Source organism: Vitis riparia, chromosome 10 (assembly GCF_004353265.1).
Source record: "Vitis riparia cultivar Riparia Gloire de Montpellier isolate 1030 chromosome 10, EGFV_Vit.rip_1.0, whole genome shotgun sequence".
In the NCBI taxonomy this organism is placed as follows: domain Eukaryota; kingdom Viridiplantae; phylum Streptophyta; class Magnoliopsida; order Vitales; family Vitaceae; genus Vitis; species Vitis riparia.
The window spans coordinates 22,431,999-22,449,164 of NC_048440.1; the positions used below are offsets into that span (position 1 = coordinate 22,431,999).

Sequence of the window (17,166 nt, forward strand, 5' to 3'; positions counted from 1 at the left end):
ATTCTTCATCCTCGGAGGACCCATTGTCTGAAGACACATCAACCTCTGAGGGGGGAACGGAAGACTTCCTTGCCCATGAACCATCTTTCTTCCGAACAAAATGCATGCGCCGAAGTGAAGCCCGATCATATGTATCAAATGATTTGAGTTTTTTCCCGTCTGTCTCATTGCGCAAATTGACATTGAAGTATTTGACAATCTTTGTGATAAACATGCCATAGGGGAGAACTGAATCTTCGCTTATTGAACATGCTTTCATATGTTGGAAAATTATGTGACCAATATTAACCTTTCTTTCTGTGAGAATGCTATCAACCAAAAAAGCCTCCAAGAAAGATACATCATCTCGGTGCCCTCCTTTAGGGATGAAAATGTACGAGATCATGTGATGTAGGATACGACTCAACACAGTCAACAAATGGGAAGTTGGTCTACTAGATCTCGGGTAACCACATAGCCTCTGTATAGCTTCTGCAGGTTTGAAACCTTCCACCCTTGGCCACTTCTTAGCTTCATACAAACAAACCCCTTCATTTGGAATCTCTAAAATCTTACATAGTTCAGCAACATCAAAAACGATCCGTACACCGTTAATCGTGGTAGTAATGGGTCCTTCATCTTCGAATGTCATATTGGAGTAGAAACATTTGACAACCTTGGGATAAAGGAACTCTTTGACGGAGACAATAGGAAGCCAACCCATTTTCGCGAAAAGCACATCGAAATGGAAATAACTGAGCTTTGCAAAATCAATGTTCCTACCCGGGATTACGGTCCGATTCGCAAAACGAAGATGAAATCGTTGGGCTAGGTCAGGGGTTGCGAACGTAGATCGATCAAAGGTGGCCTTCTTACGAACCTCCGGACTTGCTTCGACGCCCGGCCGTTTTCCTTTGTTGGTGGTGCGTTTTGCTCCATCGGAGGTGTGGTGGTTGCTGGCGCTGCCTTGTTGTCGGTCGGAGGTGTTTTTCTTGGTCCTGCGCATCCTTGACACCGCCGTTTTCTTCCCTTTGCAACCGGTGGAGGATGCTTCGACCGGTGCTCGTTTTGGAGCCATGAAGATTCCGAGTGGCCTTCAGGTATTGCGTGAGGATGAAGAAGACTGGAGTGGAAGACAGACGGGTTCAGATCTTGCGCGAGGATGAAGAAGAATGGAGTAGAAGACAAAGAGGCTGAGGGTTACAAGTGGTTTGAACGTCGGTCGACCTTCTTAGTATATGGAAAGACATCCAGTTTATGAACTTATAATTTCTATTTAATTAGCTTAATGTCTTACATTATATTTGCAACACTTTTAATATAATAGTTTCCATATGAGCTCATTTAACCTATAATGGATTAAAAGAATAAATATTTTGATGTACCTTAAATAAATTAATTGAAGTTAATTTCACAAAATTTATATTGAGGAAAATAAAATATGACAACCTTTCTGATATGTACAATATAGCAAAATGAACTCACTAAGATATAGTTACACCTGTTACATTAAAATTGTAATTAACTAACATATAGTACCATAGGGCCATTAAAATTAATTATGGTTGTATGACAAAGTGTTCGAATAGGTACGATATACCATGGTGAGTGAAATAAATTAATGAATCTGAATTTATTTAAAATCTACATAAGTAGAATATCATAACATATCTCATTTTACGTAATTAAGTCTAATTAACTAACATTTCTCATATCTAGGATATATTATGAAGCATTAATTAAAAATAAATTACGTTAATTCATGAAAAAATATAGTATAATGAACTCACTAAGATATAGTCACACCTATTAGATTAAAATTGTAATTAACTAACATATAGTACCATAGGACCATTAAAATTAATTATGGTTGTATGACAAATTGTTCGAATAAGTACGATATACCATGGTGAGTGAAATAAATTAATGAATCTGAATTTATTTAAAATTTCCATAAGTAGAATATCAAGCCATATCTCATTTTACGTAATTAAGTCTAATTAACTAACATTTCTCATATCTATGATATATTATGAAGCATTAATTAAAAATAAATTACGTTAATGCACGAAAAAATATAGTATAATGAACTCACTAAGATATAGTCACACCTATTAGATTAAAATTGTAATTAACTAACATATAGTACCATAGGGCCATTAAAATTAATCATGGTTGTATGACAAATTGTTCGAATAAGTACGATATACCATGGTGAGTTAAATAAATTAATGAATCTGAATTTATTTAAAATTTCCATTAGTAGAATATCATAACATATTTCATTTTACGTAAATAAGTCTAATTAACTAACCTTTCTCATATCTAGGATATATTAGGAAGCATTAATTAAAAATAAATCACGTTAATTGATGAAAAAATATAGTAAGTAGGAAACGGTATGAAAACATAGTTACAATAAATGTGCTAAACAACAGTAAGAAATGTCAATATTATCAATTAAGTCCATATCTCCCCTTTATATTTTGTTAAGTTATACATATATCCATTTCAAATGGGTCCAAAAAATATCAACATTAGGCTGACTTTCCCACCTGATATAAATGATATATTTAATGGCACATAAAAAACTGGTGCAACTATCCAAACTATCAACCACTAAGTGTACCATTGTGGTGGTTGGTTTCCAACATGTGGCAGCCTATTAAAATATGTAATAACTCCATCAACCAACCACATACATATGTTAGTATATATTTGGAAGGGAACATATTGTAAGGAGCTTGGAGACTGAACGAGGTCTGATATATGTTGGAGAACAGGTTACAAAAAGCATCCAGAAGACAAATCTTCAGGTGAAGCTGCATCACACTTGGACTTTCCATTTTAACGGTATGATCTTTAACTCAATAAAGAATAGGTAAACAAATCCATAATACATTTTTTAAGCTGAATGCCCTCATCTTTCAAATGTATGGGGAAATTTTCCCAAAACCTAGTACTGATTTTTAAATGGTATGTACTGATGTTAAAGAGTTTGGATTTTGATTGTCTATAGCACATTGTTAGTAATATGCATCACTGATCTGTTGAACAGTTGACATTAATTTATTTAATATAAGTGACTCATGTTGGCTGTAAAAATCACACAATCATCAAGATTATAGGGTAATACATATTCAACTGACTTAAAAGGAGAGAATCAATCTTAAGAAATGTGTATTATTGACTCCCAATATGGGTAAGTTTGGAATTAGTTTGGCAGTGTACCCAAAAGCTTCCATGCTTTTACATAGAATTTTTAAAAGTGATTTTCCATGTTTTTAAATAATGTGCATGAGAGGTAGTAATTATTGTGACTGACAAACTCCTTGAAGATGGCAACTAAGATTAATGATGGAATTTTTGTTAACATAGTATGCCTAAATAGGGCAACATTCTAACGTTCTGATAAGGAATGAAGGCCTTAATGAAATGAACAACGAAAAGAAACAATTAGCTACGCGGTTAACATGGTATAACAGTTAAAGATGTACCGGTCGACCGGTTATATAAGACCGGTTGAGAGATTTTCTCAACCGGTAGACACTGCCGAATTTTGTAAGCAGCATCAAAATGCATCCGGTGAAGTTGTAGGTCAACCACTTTCTTCCACATTATAATAGCTTAGAGCAAGGGAAGAGAATAGATTTGGTTTACGAGGAACCAAACAATTGTACCGATTGTTATTTTTTATGCTCATCAAGACCAACAACACCATCCCCTACCACAAAAAAGTTGGACAATCTGAAATATTGGTCTTGAACAAGGACCTCCAAAAGCACTACAACCTTAGCCTCAACAGCAGAACCATGTCTAGGAAGTTGAATTTAACTATTACTTCACTTGGTTGTCTAAGGTCAATATAAATTATGGTGCGTTTCTGTATAGATGTCAGACGTCGATCATTGTCTAACGCCATCTTTTTAGGGTATTGGTGTCGCATTTGCATTTTCACAAGTTATTTCCTCAACATAATGATTTTTAAGTGGTATTTAATGATTTTAAAAAGTATTGCTTATGACCTTTTAAATTGAAAATCATGGGGAAATTATCACGTGTGCAGTCTAAACCGGTTCTATAATTTCTCAAATTCTCAATTTGTATCAAAAAATGAGAATAGATGACGTTGTCGAATTCGGTTTATCTTCAAGTATGCAATCAATTGATACAAAAGTGATATGATAATTTGTTAAAGTATTATTGGGGCACTTTTTTACGTTATTTATGTAATGTAGATGATGCAATCGGTGAAGGAGAAAACAATCAAGCGGGAGTTTGAAGTGAAAGAGGAGGACGTCGTCAATGACGATGCATTTATCGGTGGCACTTACCACCTGGGTGGAAACGGTTTGAAAGAGAAGGTGTTGAAGGGTATTTCAGATGAAGAAGTCTACAAATTGCAATTCGATTGCATAGATGAGGCTGGAACATTTTACAACATGTTAGCAAAAGTAGCCGGATTTAGTATTCGAAAAGATGATTTGAAGCGAGACAAGAATGGAGATATAATATCTCGAAAGTGGGTGTGTTCTAGAGAAGGACAGCGAGCGACAAAGTTTATTGAAAATGACAAGCGACAGCGTGAGCCACGATCATTGAGTAGAGTTGGATGTGAAGCTGCATTTCGTGTAGGCTTGAATAGGAAAGATGGAAAGTGGATTGTAAAGGAATTTATAGGAGATCATAATCATAATTTGGTCGATGCTATCAACACACAATTCCTTCGGTCTCATCGAACAATAAGTAATCCAGATAAGGCACAAGTTGATGTTTTGCGTAAAGTAGGTGTTAAAACAACACAAATTATGGACTATATGGTCAAACAATCAGGGGGACATGAGCACGTCGGTTTCACACAAAAAGATATATACAATCACGTTGATGCAATGCGTAGAAGTGAAATTAAAGACGGTGATGCAGAAGCGGCATTGGCTTATTTGTGTGGAAAGGCAGAAATGGATTCTTCATTTTTTTATAAATTCAACATTGATGAAGAAAGTCGACTAGCAAATTTGTTTTGGGCTGATTCAACTGCTCGAATGGATTATGCGTGTTTTGGAGATGTCCTAGCATTTGACACAACCTATAGGACAAATGCCTATAAAAAGCCTCTAGTAGTGTTGGTCGGTGTTAATCATCACCACCAAACTGTTGTATTTGGTTGTGCATTATTGATAGATGAAAGTGTTGGGACATATGAATGGGTGTTGGAGACATTTCTTGAGGCAATGATGAATAAGAAACCCATATCTGTTGTAACCGATGGGGATAAAGCTATGCGTAAGGCAATCAAAAAACTATTACCCGATACGTGTCATCGATTGTGTTCATGGCATTTGCAACGAAATGCATTCACGAATGTGCATATTAAGGATTTCTCAAGCATATTTGCAAGGTGCATGTTCATGCGTGGGAATGAAGCAGAATTTGAAAAGGTTTGGCATGAAATGGTTGCAAATTTGGGACTTAATGAGAATCGTTGGGTGACCGAGATATATGGGAAACGTAAAAGATGGGCAGAGGCGTATTTACGTGGAAATTTCTTTGGAGGGATGAGAACCACACAAAGGTGTGAGAGTATGAATGCATATCTAAATAGATTCTTAAAAATTCGTTTGCGACTGTATGAGTTTGTACAACAATTTGATAGAGCCATAATGAGAATACGGCAAAACGAGGCAAAGGCAGAGTTCGAGTCGAACAATTCTTCACCAGTGCTTTCGACCAAACTATCCATAATTGAAAATCATGCTGCGACGGTATACACGAAAGAATCTTTCCTTAAATTTCGTGAGGAGATGAAGAATGCAGAGTTATTCTTTGTGGTAGGTCTTGTAAGTGATCATTCAATGCGGGCATACACATTATCTAAGTTCAGACACCCGAACTTAAATTGGGAAGTTCAATTTTGCCCGGATATTGTAACATTAAAATGCTCATGCATGATGTTTGAGTCAATTGGCATCCCATGTTGCCACATGGTGGTGGTTATGAAGGTGGAGCATTTGGAAGAGATTCCTCAGTCATGTATTATGAAGAGGTGGACAAAGTTAGCAAAGGTGTATACAAGATCAGTACAAGTGAATGAGACGGATAACGACATGGATCGGTTTGTACGATATGGTTCATTGAGTTCGATGTGCAACAAGCTCTCCTACTTTGCGTCAGATACGTCATCTTCATTTATAGAGGCCAAAAATGAAATACAAAATTTGACGGCGAGAATGGAGGAACTCTATAACTATAATTTGAAAGGGAAGAAAATAGCAGCAGATGGAGCGACAAGCAATAACCAAGTTCGTGATCCAAATATTGTGAAGACTAAAGGGAATCCAGGCAAATGGCAATGAATGTTCAAAAGGGAAGACGATGTAGTCGTTGTAAAAGAGTGGGTCACACAATTCGAAAGTGTCCAGAAGCTACAATCCCTCAAAATGCTCAGCCGGGTTATATGGTATGGCATATTCAATTAAAAATTGCCCCTAAGATTAATTTTGGTAGGTGTACTTAAATAAATGACTAACATAATTGTTTTGATGGCATTATGAGTACGTAGGAGGAAACTAATTTGTCTTCCCAATGTGACATTCAAATGGAAATGATGCCTTCAACAAATTCATCAGTTGACATTTTTGCAAGCATACATGTATGTACAATAGGCTTGTTATATAATTTCCAAACATTGATAACATCTAATTTAATAATAATTGACAACACTTAATTTTTGAAAAATGCAGGGAATGTTAGGGGAGCATTTGTCGAATGACCGATCTGACATGTACATAGATTGTGGTGAACTTAATAATGTAAGATCGGGAATAAAGAAACACTTTTGACATAAATTTGAGCTATGCATTATTTAATGATTAGGTTTAATTAATTGGAATGGAATTGGACAGCTGAAAATAACAATGGAATGTGCATGTGCAGATAGCAGGATTTCAGCAACATGAACAAAATATGACAACACCATGTCAAGGTGGGGATCCAAACAAATATCCAAATATGGTGGAAATGCAACCTTTTTTTTATTCCTTAACGGAGTAAGGGATGGTAGGTATTAAATCAGTATTTTTATTAGTTGACGTTATCGCTTCCAGTAATGTGTACTTTTAACTTGACTATTTAATGAAAAGTTTGAATTTTGATCAAGAGTCAAGTTGATTGATAGACTGCAATATCCTCTACATTTATAATTTAATTGATTACAAGTGATAAAATGATTGGTAAATGGAGAAAACGATTCATTTATATCATGTCGAATAAAACGGTTAATTATGCAGATTTAATTAAATTCAATTGTGGTTAAAGTTTGACAAATTAGGTGGTTATGAGTTAACTATAGGAAAGTAATCAATATGATGTGTAATTCATATGAAACAAAGGTGTCGGTTGAGGGAATTCCTCATCCGGTTGAGGAATTCACGTTGAGTTCTCCGGTTGAGGAATTCCTCAACCGGTTGAGGAAATTCATCAACCGGTTGAGGGATTTTTCCACCAGTGGCTACCGGTTGAGGAATTTTTCTCGACCTGTTGAGACAATTTCTCAACCGGTAGCCACTGGTGGGAAAAATCCTCAACCGGTCGAGAAAAATTCCTCAACCGTGAGACCTATCTCGGTTGAGGATTTTTTCCACCAGTGGCTACCGGTTGAGGAATTTTCTCAACCGGTTGAGACAATTTCTCAACCGGTAGCCACTGGTGGAAAAAACCCTCAACCGGTCGAGAAAAATTCCTCAACCGGTTGAGGAAATCCCTCAACCGGTCGAGAAAAATTCCTCAACCGGTTGAAGTTTGACAATTAGGTGGTTATCAGTTAACTATAGGAAAGTAATCAATATGATGTAATTCATATGAAATAGGTAAATTAAGTGATTTTACTCAAAATGGGTAAATCGTGGTTAGGTAATTTGTAATGCTAGTGTCCATCAATTTCAACCCTTTTAATTGAACTTAATGGTAATTTTCCGAATGTTTACGTAGTGAAATATTATTGGTACAACTCATACCTTTTTTGTGGACGGTAGTCGTACTCCTAAATTGCACAATAGCATTGCAAGTCTCGACCGGTCGATGAAACCGGTCGACCTACTCCATCAACCGGTCGAGACACTTTTAACCAGTGTCTACCGGTTGAGGAATTTTTATCAACCGGTTGAGGAATTTTCTCAGCCGGTAGCCACTGGTTAAAAAAATCGTCAACCGGTTGAGAAAATTCCTCAACCGGTTGAGAAAAATTCCTCAACCGGTAGCCACTGGTTAAAAGTGTCTCGACCGGTTGATGGAGTCGGTCGACCGGTTTCGTCGACCGGTTGTCGTTAGTAAAAAATATCCTCAATCGGTTGAGCAAATTCCTCAACCGGTTGATACCCATCTTCAACCGGTTGCCACTGGTTAAAAAACCATCAACCGATTGAGAAATTTCCTCAACCAATTTGCTATATTTGTGAACCGGTTCCCACTGGTCAAAGCATTCGTCAACCGGTTGAGACAATTTCTTCATTGATCAACCGCTTTGCACAACTTTAAAAATTGCTCACTCCCTTTAGAAAAATCTTCAATCACTCAATTGAACGCCGACACGGGGTCATTATGCATCCAAAATTGTTTGAGGTGGTTGGGACAAATCCTCAACGAGTTCACACTGCATTCATAGGGTCATTATCCATATGAGGAATGTTCTCAACCGGTAGGCATAATGCGTATGCCTATGAGAAGTGGACTTAGCTAAATCGTTGGACTGGTTCTTACGAGCTGAACGTCATTCGTCAACCGGTCTATTAATGTACTAACTATATATTGTTAGCATAGATAAATGAATATTTACAAATCTGATTAGGTTAAAGAGCGTACAAAAGCACACATGTCGAACATGAATGATACCAATATATTACAATTTCATTTTGCCTACCATATTGAAAGAAGAGTATTTGAATATTCAAATAAAAGGGCCTTAATCATTAATAATGTATGATCATCGAATCTCACAACTTCCCAATAAACATGACCATATGTGGAGATGGAAATGATAAATATTAGAAAAATAACAAATATCATAATAATAATTTTTTCATTGCTCGTGTCGACGTCTTTGTACAAACAATAGCCACAATGGTTTGTTTTTCTCTATTTCCCTCGTGTAAAACTAAATCACATGCTATTTCTCGACGTATTTTAGCAGAATTACAAAAATCGGATATCGTCATCGAATCACCATTTTTGAATCTCTGCATATGTCTAATGACATGCACTCCACAGTCCCACCTAAGAAAGAGAAAAGAAAAGCAAAACAACTTATTGAATGGTTGTCTAATTATACATCAGAAAAAAGAATATTAATGTGAGTTATGTATTCATACTAACCCATTATCTTGGGTCGGAATGGAAGGAGCCCAATCAATGGAGAATTGGAAGACATCTTTCCCTATGTCATACAGTTTGAAGAACGTCTGACAAAATTCAACCTAATTTATTTTGAAAGTGGTTAATAAATATAGAAGAGAAAAAAAAAACCAAATAAAAAGGAAAACAAAAAGGAGAAAGCATACCACTTTTTTCACACTCTTAAACCGGAACTCGTCCCGACTCTTCGATCGTAATGAATCCAAAATTTGGATATCAAAGTCTTTGAAGTCAATAATGCACAGATACCAATGACCAGGGCAATCGTCATGCATTGGAATAAATAGCTGTAAAGGTAGGAAAACAATATATATGAGTTGGGCCACAAAAAATATAGTATATTATAGGTGAAAATGATATCTACTCTAAATTTCATATATGCAATTAAACATTACAAATAATTACTAACCTTCTCGCAATCATCCAATTCGCTAATGTACTTACTCACGATGGATGTTTTTCTATCGAAAAAAGGTTGAGGACTCCCGTACAAAATCATTTGCTAATAAGAAAACATAATACGAACATTAGTATATTGTACTTAATATGTAAGTAAACAACAAGAGAAATATGAGCTTACTGAAAATGTCGTGGGAAGATAGCATCTTATACTTCGTATGCCTATGAATTGTCTTTCAAAATAATTTAGCTTTGAGGCTTCTAGATTTATTACCTGTTGTTGAACAATAACTTCAATAAATTTATTTAACTAATATAGCACGCATTTGATATAAATGGAGTAGGTACTTACAACATCCATCAAATTTTGTCTAGGACGTAAGCACTCAAAATCTCCACGAACTCCATGTTCATGACCAAAGTCAACAAGAAGCTCACTAAAATAATAATATGTTCAAACAAACTTGAATAAATTGGAAGCATATGAAGGCTAAAATTGTAACAACACATGTTGTGAATGTTCTAGACACGACAAACCTTTTTGACAATGCTCTATTGAAAACATAATCAGCGACAAGAGATTGAAGTACATTGAATGATTGAGTATCCACCACGTCTTCACGAATGGACATGGGGATTGACTAAATCGAAAACAAGACATAATTATTAACTATATATGTTAAGTATCAAAAATAAGAACAATGATATTAAACTATTTCTATTATACCTCTGATGCTTCACGTTTTACCATCTTCCTTAAATTGTGTACAAACGGGGAGACCTTGAATTTACTTGGTTTCCTCTCCCTTGATGTACGTGTTTTCATGACATGATTAGGATAACCACATAGTGCTCGTAATGGTTCCTAATATGGAAAATGTCATTAATATACATCTATTTACTATGTAATGGTTAAGTAGTTGTAAAGAAAATAATTTTTTCTTTTATATGATACATACCTTTCCATAATCTCTTCTACTCCTTTTGATTGGAAGTGGTAAAATATTTTGATTTTCGTCTGGAATGATATGCACTTCAATTGATGTAGCACATGCATCTTGATTCTTTTCATTCAAGTCCTCGGTGCATAACTTCTCATTTGACAAAGTGTGAAGATAATGTTCATTAACATTCATATTGTTCGTATCTTCCAAACTTCTCTCGCATGAGAGAATGTCATTCTTCGGTCCTTCCTCGTGCATTCTCAAAGTTTTTCCGCTTGATCTAAGGAAGAGACCTTTCACTGTAGTATAATTCTCCTCAAATTTAGCCAAAATTTGATCACAACTACTACTACTTGCACCATAAGCCATATCAATTAGTTGTGTCTTTAATTGTTGAAAGGTTTTATCCATCTCCATTAAGTTCCCACCATCAACCTAGTGATATATACGAACGTGATTAATAACATCATAATACAAAGGATCAATGCTAATATAGATAGTCACGATGAATATTGTAAAACACTTACTCGTTTAATAACATCTTTGTTTAGATTGATTACAAATTTCTCATCGTCCTCATTCTCACTCGCCATTGTCGTTGCATTTCCATCAACGCAATCCCTTATCTCATTTTCTATCACCCATATTTTGAGCTACAATATATTCATCAAAATATAATACATATCAGATTTTAAATCACTAAAAACTTAAATAAATAGTAAACGACTTTCAAAACTATAACTTACATTCTCATTTGCATATCCACCAAGTTTTTTCAATCTTCGTTTCCTGTCCAATACTTCATCATCTCCCCAAGCAGTAATCCGAGGAGAAGGTCGAGTATATAGCGGTAGAAATTTCTCTTCAAATGATATATGCTCGTGGTAGAATAACTACGAGTATATTTGACACAGATATATAGTTAATTCATAAATTATATTAAAACAAAATCGTAATTCACTATGATGTAAATTAATTACAAGGACATTACCATTAAAAACAATAAGCAACCGCAAACCCCACTTTGTTGTTTCTTCTTAAACTCTTCAATCCCGTGCACAAGATAGGACAACACAAATTCTGCCCAATTCATCTTCTTTATTGAATCGATGTCTTCCACAAGATGTAAGAAAGAACGATTCACAAAAAGCTTCATTGTTGGGCACAATAATGCACCCAACACAAATAATACAAAACGAACTTTAAAATCGTTTCCACCCTCTTTATCCTCCCTAATTTGATTTTCTAACATCACTAATGGCAATCGCCCTTTTTTATCACAATATTTTTTACATAAATCATTCTTATGGCCAACATCTTTGTTCATGCCAATCTTGAACCCTCTTGCCCTCAATCCCATAATAAATTCAACATCAATGGGGGATAATTTGATACAAGTATTATACAATTGTAACATATAAGTGTTCGGATTAAAACTATTTATCAACCAAAGACATAACCCATGATCAATTTTCCTACATCGAAGTTGCAAGAGGCTACCAAATCCTATTTCTTCTATGGCTGCCTTTTGCTTTGGTTCCAATTTTTCAATCACTCTAATGACTCGCTCAGGGGAGCATCGAGTCTGAAGATATAACTGAAAAGATACACAAACATCAAACATGTTTACATTAATATAATTTCCAACAAATACATAAGTAAAGAAATTAAATATTCATTACAAAAAAAAATTACCTTTGGAACAACACCCTTTTGAAGTGAATATTGTTTTGAACTTTCTTTGGACTTTGCTATGAAATTTTCTTTTTCTACTTTTGAAAGTGCATTCCACTTCTTGCCCAATTTTTTCCTCAACTACATTAATTGGTCACATAATTTAAATTCTAATTTTAAAATGTAATTATATTAGACATAGCAATATTATTCCTTACATCATCATTTATCTTCACTCCTTTATCCTTCTCTTTCATCATGGCTAATTGATCGTTACTACAAAACAATTTCAAACAAATTTAACAATAACAACCACAAAAAATACATTAAAAAACATATTATTTTACATATTTCTATTTTCCCTTACTAGTAATGTATCCAAGCGCCGATAGGCCTCTTTGGATTTTGAACAACTTCAAGACCATCGCGTTCGCTCCTAAAAATAAATCAAATCATTTAAGTCAATTTTTATAATATGATTTCGGATATAATAAATCAAACATACTTTCACCACCACATTATCTCAACATAAGTTTTTTTCACATTTCAATAAATTTTATTTTTATATCTTACTACAATCAATCAAATGCCAAATAAATACAAATACCATTACAACTACAACATCCTCCCTAAATATCTTTACATTTAAAATGATGACAAAATTAACATATAAATTTTTTTCAATGTTCAATAATCTAACCATCCTCTTTTTCTATAATGTAATCAATTCATAAATCTAACAAAAAACATGAAATATAATGGACACAATATTGTAAAACACATAATTACTACTCACATTTTTTTCCCTTTATATAGAACTCGCCAAATAATTAGGATACAAGCGCCGTTTGAGTAACAAACAATTGTGTCCTTCTCAGCTTTCTTTTCCTTAGTACTACACGCCCTCTTCTTCTTCTTCCAGCTACGTCTTCAATTCGGGTTTTTAAACCATTAAATTTAGAACCTGAAAACAACCCCTTACACCTCTTAAACAAAATATAAAATATGAAGAAAACACAACGGTTATGAAGATTCCACTAAAATTCTCCGTGTGAAAGAACCGAAATTATCCGTCTGACAAAATGCAGGGGTAGGGGGGAGAGAAAGCAAAAATTCAGAAAATTTACATAAAATCTTCGAGAAGAAGAATCTAGCAGAAAAATAGCTGACCTGGACATCGGGAGAAATGAAGTCTAAGACTCGGATCTTGGCACCGACCTCGCCCACAATCCTGAGCTCGCGGTCCTTGAGGGAGACTTCTTTGATGAGGTCAAGACGTCGGCTTGGAGGAGGTTGGCCCGGTTCACGACGATGGTGGTCTCCACCCACCTGTGAAGACGTCTTTGATCCTGGTTGACGGCGAAGGTGGTCTCCACCTAGCTGTGGAGACGTCTTTGATAAGGTCTGCGACGTCGCCCTCGAAGAGGTTGGCCCGGTTGAAGCCGACCGTGGTCTTCACCCAGCTGTGGAGAATCAGTGGAGAAAAACGGGAAAAGGGAAATGGGTGAGCTGAGGAAGTCGGCTATGGAGGATGCGTGAGACAGCCAGCTATGGACGGGAAGAAAGATGAGAGCGGGAAATGGGTGAGCTGAGGAACGGCTATGGAGGATGCGTGAGGAAGAGAGCAAATTTGGGGGGAAAAGGAGGAGAGATGGGGGAGAGAACGGGAGGGGGAGGTACCCGGTAGAAATTTTTTTTGAAATTTTTTTTTTTTCATTTTCATTTGGACGGCTGAGATTTAATCATTTTCATCCAATGGATGAAAAAAAATGGAGGCATGGTACCGAAGGAGGTATTGTAGAATTTCCCTTAAAACATATGTAAAAATATTAAAATTATTTTATAAATGTTCATATAAGTACGGTTATTTATCAAAATTTTATAAAAAATAAGTTTAAATTCCTTTAATATATTTATATTTAATTATTTTAAAAATTAAAAATATTTTTATTAAAACATGTTTTATTATATTTTAAATAAAAATTAAATTAATTTATATAAAATATTTTATTTGAGATTTTATTACAAACATGTGGTGATAAATTTTTCTATTAATATTAATTTATTTAAATAATTAAAAATGTTAATAATTTATCTTATCAAATTAATTTTAATTTATAAAATATTAGGACTTTATTATTATATTTTTATATTATGGCAATTTTTGAATAAAATTATTTTTTAATATTTTAAAAAATAAAAACATTTAAAATTATAAGAATAAAGAAAAATATTAAGAGTGAAGTGATAGTAAATTTTTAAAATAGGATTAATGAGATAAATATAAAAAATAGTTAATAACAAAATGATAATATAAATTTAATCTCTTACAAAAATATGGGTGAAATCTGAGCCATGAGATTGTCAAAAATTCAAATTAGATAAATTTTAATTTTTTTAAAAAAAAATTTCAAAAAATCTTCCAAAAAGTTCCACTACTTCACCCTCACACTCGATTGTTTTCACCAATATTTTGCCTCCAAACCGATATGTATGGATATTTTGCCAAACAATATTACTCTTTATTTTAAGAAAAATTTTAGCAGTTAGACTTCATAGGCCAATAATTTGAAATTTAGTTATAATAGTTTATTGGGTTTAGGATTAATTTAAGCGTCTAATAATTAGTATTAAGAAACTATTTTTTTATAAATTTTTTAATAATACCTCTATTTTGTGACATATCATTTAAAATGGATATATGATGTAACCAACATTTATTGTTATCATTATGTTGAAAACAACACGAGGTTTTTGAATTATTTATTCATATTCTGTTTAAGAATTTCCTTTTATTGAAATAATTCATATGTTCTTATTTTCAAAAAAATTAGTAAAAATCATTTTCAATCTTCCATTTAACAACTCAGTTAAATCTAGACAATTTAATATAAATATATATATAAAAAATTGAGCAAACAAAAAACATTATTGCTATAGGACTATTTGTGATTGAACAAGATTTTTCATTCCTTTTTAATACCATAAGTATGTTAAAAAGTATGATATACATATTGAATCAAAAGTATAAACTTTCAAGAAAATTAATTGTTAAATATAGTATGTTTGATTTGATGGAAGATCGTGAGTTCGAAACATCTCTTAGCATCTGTCTCTCCACATATGAGATATAAAACACTCAAATCAATATGATCAATTTTAATATCATAAATATGGTAAATAACATGATATACATATTGAACTAGTTTTAACTTTTAGGAAAATTAATTGTTCAATATGGTATGTTTGATTTAATGGAAAGTCGTGTGTTCCAATCACGTATGAGTAATTTTTTCTCCACATGTGGGATATAAAACGCACAAATCAATATGATCAATTTTCATGGTAACCAAACAAGTTGGTTAACATTTGTTGATCCTTTTAGCTTCTTCCCTTAGTTCCACTATTTATAACATGGGCTTGAACATATGGAATGGGTTAGGGTTTCCAATCATTTAAAGCTCTCTCCAATATTATTTTAATGGCTTTCACTTTATAAGATCTACTTTAATTAATAACAAACGTGTCCATATATTTTACATATACTAAAACCCCAACTAACCCTCAGACAATGAGTCTTGGGGTCAAGGGTTTTTATCTGCTTTTGGGCGGACCCCCACCAAACAAATATGGGAATTGTCGTTCAAATTTCAAAGGTCTTGGCTCAATGTCAATGGCTTATGAATTTGGAATCGACCCAATTGGGCTTCCCAAAGTAAATAGTGAGCAGCGAGTGATATAACCAAAGCACTTTGACAAAGCATATTCCAATGTTTTGATTCTTCATTGAAGTTGGATACCTCGAATGGATTCAATCCCAATTGGTTTGATGTGTTTTTCTATTTGGGTTGGGTTCAATTTTGTGTTTTTAGCCTTTTTGTTTTTGTCAATTTTTGTCTTTGATTTTGTCCCTCGGCGTCAAAATAATAATAATAATAAATTCATATTGGTTGATAATTTAAAACATCATTCGAGATTGAAAAGTTTAAAGGAAAGATAATAAAGAAAAAAATTAAAAGAATTTATAATTTTTTTATCTAATTGTAAAATTTAAAAATTGAGAGAGAATAAAAGAAAGATTAAATTCATGGATAATTTTCTCACTTTTATGTAAATTGAGAGAAAATCTTTCCATATTTTTTATTTTCATTTTCATTTTCTTAATTTTTTTTTTAGATTCAAAACAAAAAAAAAAAACTCATATTTCTTAATATTTGTATTTCATTTGTTTAGTGCTTTCAAATGACTAAATATGACCTAAAAAATTGAAGGAAGCAATTAATAAATTCTAAATGAACCACAAATTACATGACATGAAATTTATGTTGCAAAATTTTATTACTTAAAAATAATAAAGACTTATTTTATTTAATATTAGGGATTGATGCAACTTCTAAATAACATGTCGAATCTTAGAGTTGTTGATGAAATTGTCAACCCACAAAATCACTCGATTTATTAGTCATTTCTTGAAAATAACACTTATATTGGATTGGAAGTTAGAATGATTCATGAGAAGCCAAAAGTCAATTTTTTTATTATTAAAATGAGTTGTATTTGTTTAAATAATTTTACGAGATCATAAAAATATTGACTTAATATTAACTTCTTTTAGAAGTTTTTTTTTTCCTCTTATGTAATAAGTTATTTTAGATTTAATAAATTTTGATTCCACTTATATTACCCATTTTAAATTATAATTTTGACTTTGATTTCGACTTAAATTTTAACCTCTAATTTAGGAAAAACCAAATTGTTATCCAAA

General features: G+C 33.3%; 2 protein-coding genes and 1 long non-coding RNA gene across 3 annotated transcripts; 1 reads left to right on the forward strand and 2 right to left on the reverse strand.

Annotated features, from left to right (window-relative positions):
* The first annotated feature begins 4,102 nt into the window (after positions 1-4,102).
* LOC117923244 (protein FAR1-RELATED SEQUENCE 5-like) lies at positions 4,103-6,935 on the forward strand. The gene is made up of 4 exons (XM_034841465.1): positions 4,103-4,132; positions 4,218-5,816; positions 6,720-6,788; positions 6,882-6,935. Exons 1-4 carry the CDS (start codon positions 4,103-4,105, stop codon positions 6,933-6,935), a joined length of 1,752 nt encoding a protein of 583 aa, XP_034697356.1.
* Positions 6,936-9,015: 2,080 nt separating this feature from the next.
* LOC117924158 lies at positions 9,016-12,025 on the reverse strand. Its single transcript, XM_034842738.1, has 8 exons — positions 11,719-12,025; positions 11,474-11,620; positions 11,255-11,380; positions 10,743-11,162; positions 9,794-9,886; positions 9,531-9,671; positions 9,346-9,446; positions 9,016-9,246 (listed from the first exon to the last, which is right to left on the reverse strand). The coding sequence occupies exons 1-8, from the start codon at positions 11,977-11,979 to the stop codon at positions 9,036-9,038; spliced, it is 1,500 nt and encodes a 499-aa protein (XP_034698629.1). The 5' UTR covers positions 11,980-12,025; the 3' UTR covers positions 9,016-9,035.
* Positions 12,026-12,695: 670 nt separating this feature from the next.
* Positions 12,696-14,071, reverse strand: LOC117924347. Its single transcript, XR_004652757.1, has 3 exons — positions 13,572-14,071; positions 13,198-13,365; positions 12,696-12,837 (listed from the first exon to the last, which is right to left on the reverse strand). It is a non-coding gene; the product is annotated as an uncharacterized LOC117924347 (long non-coding RNA).
* Positions 14,072-17,166: the final 3,095 nt, after the last annotated feature.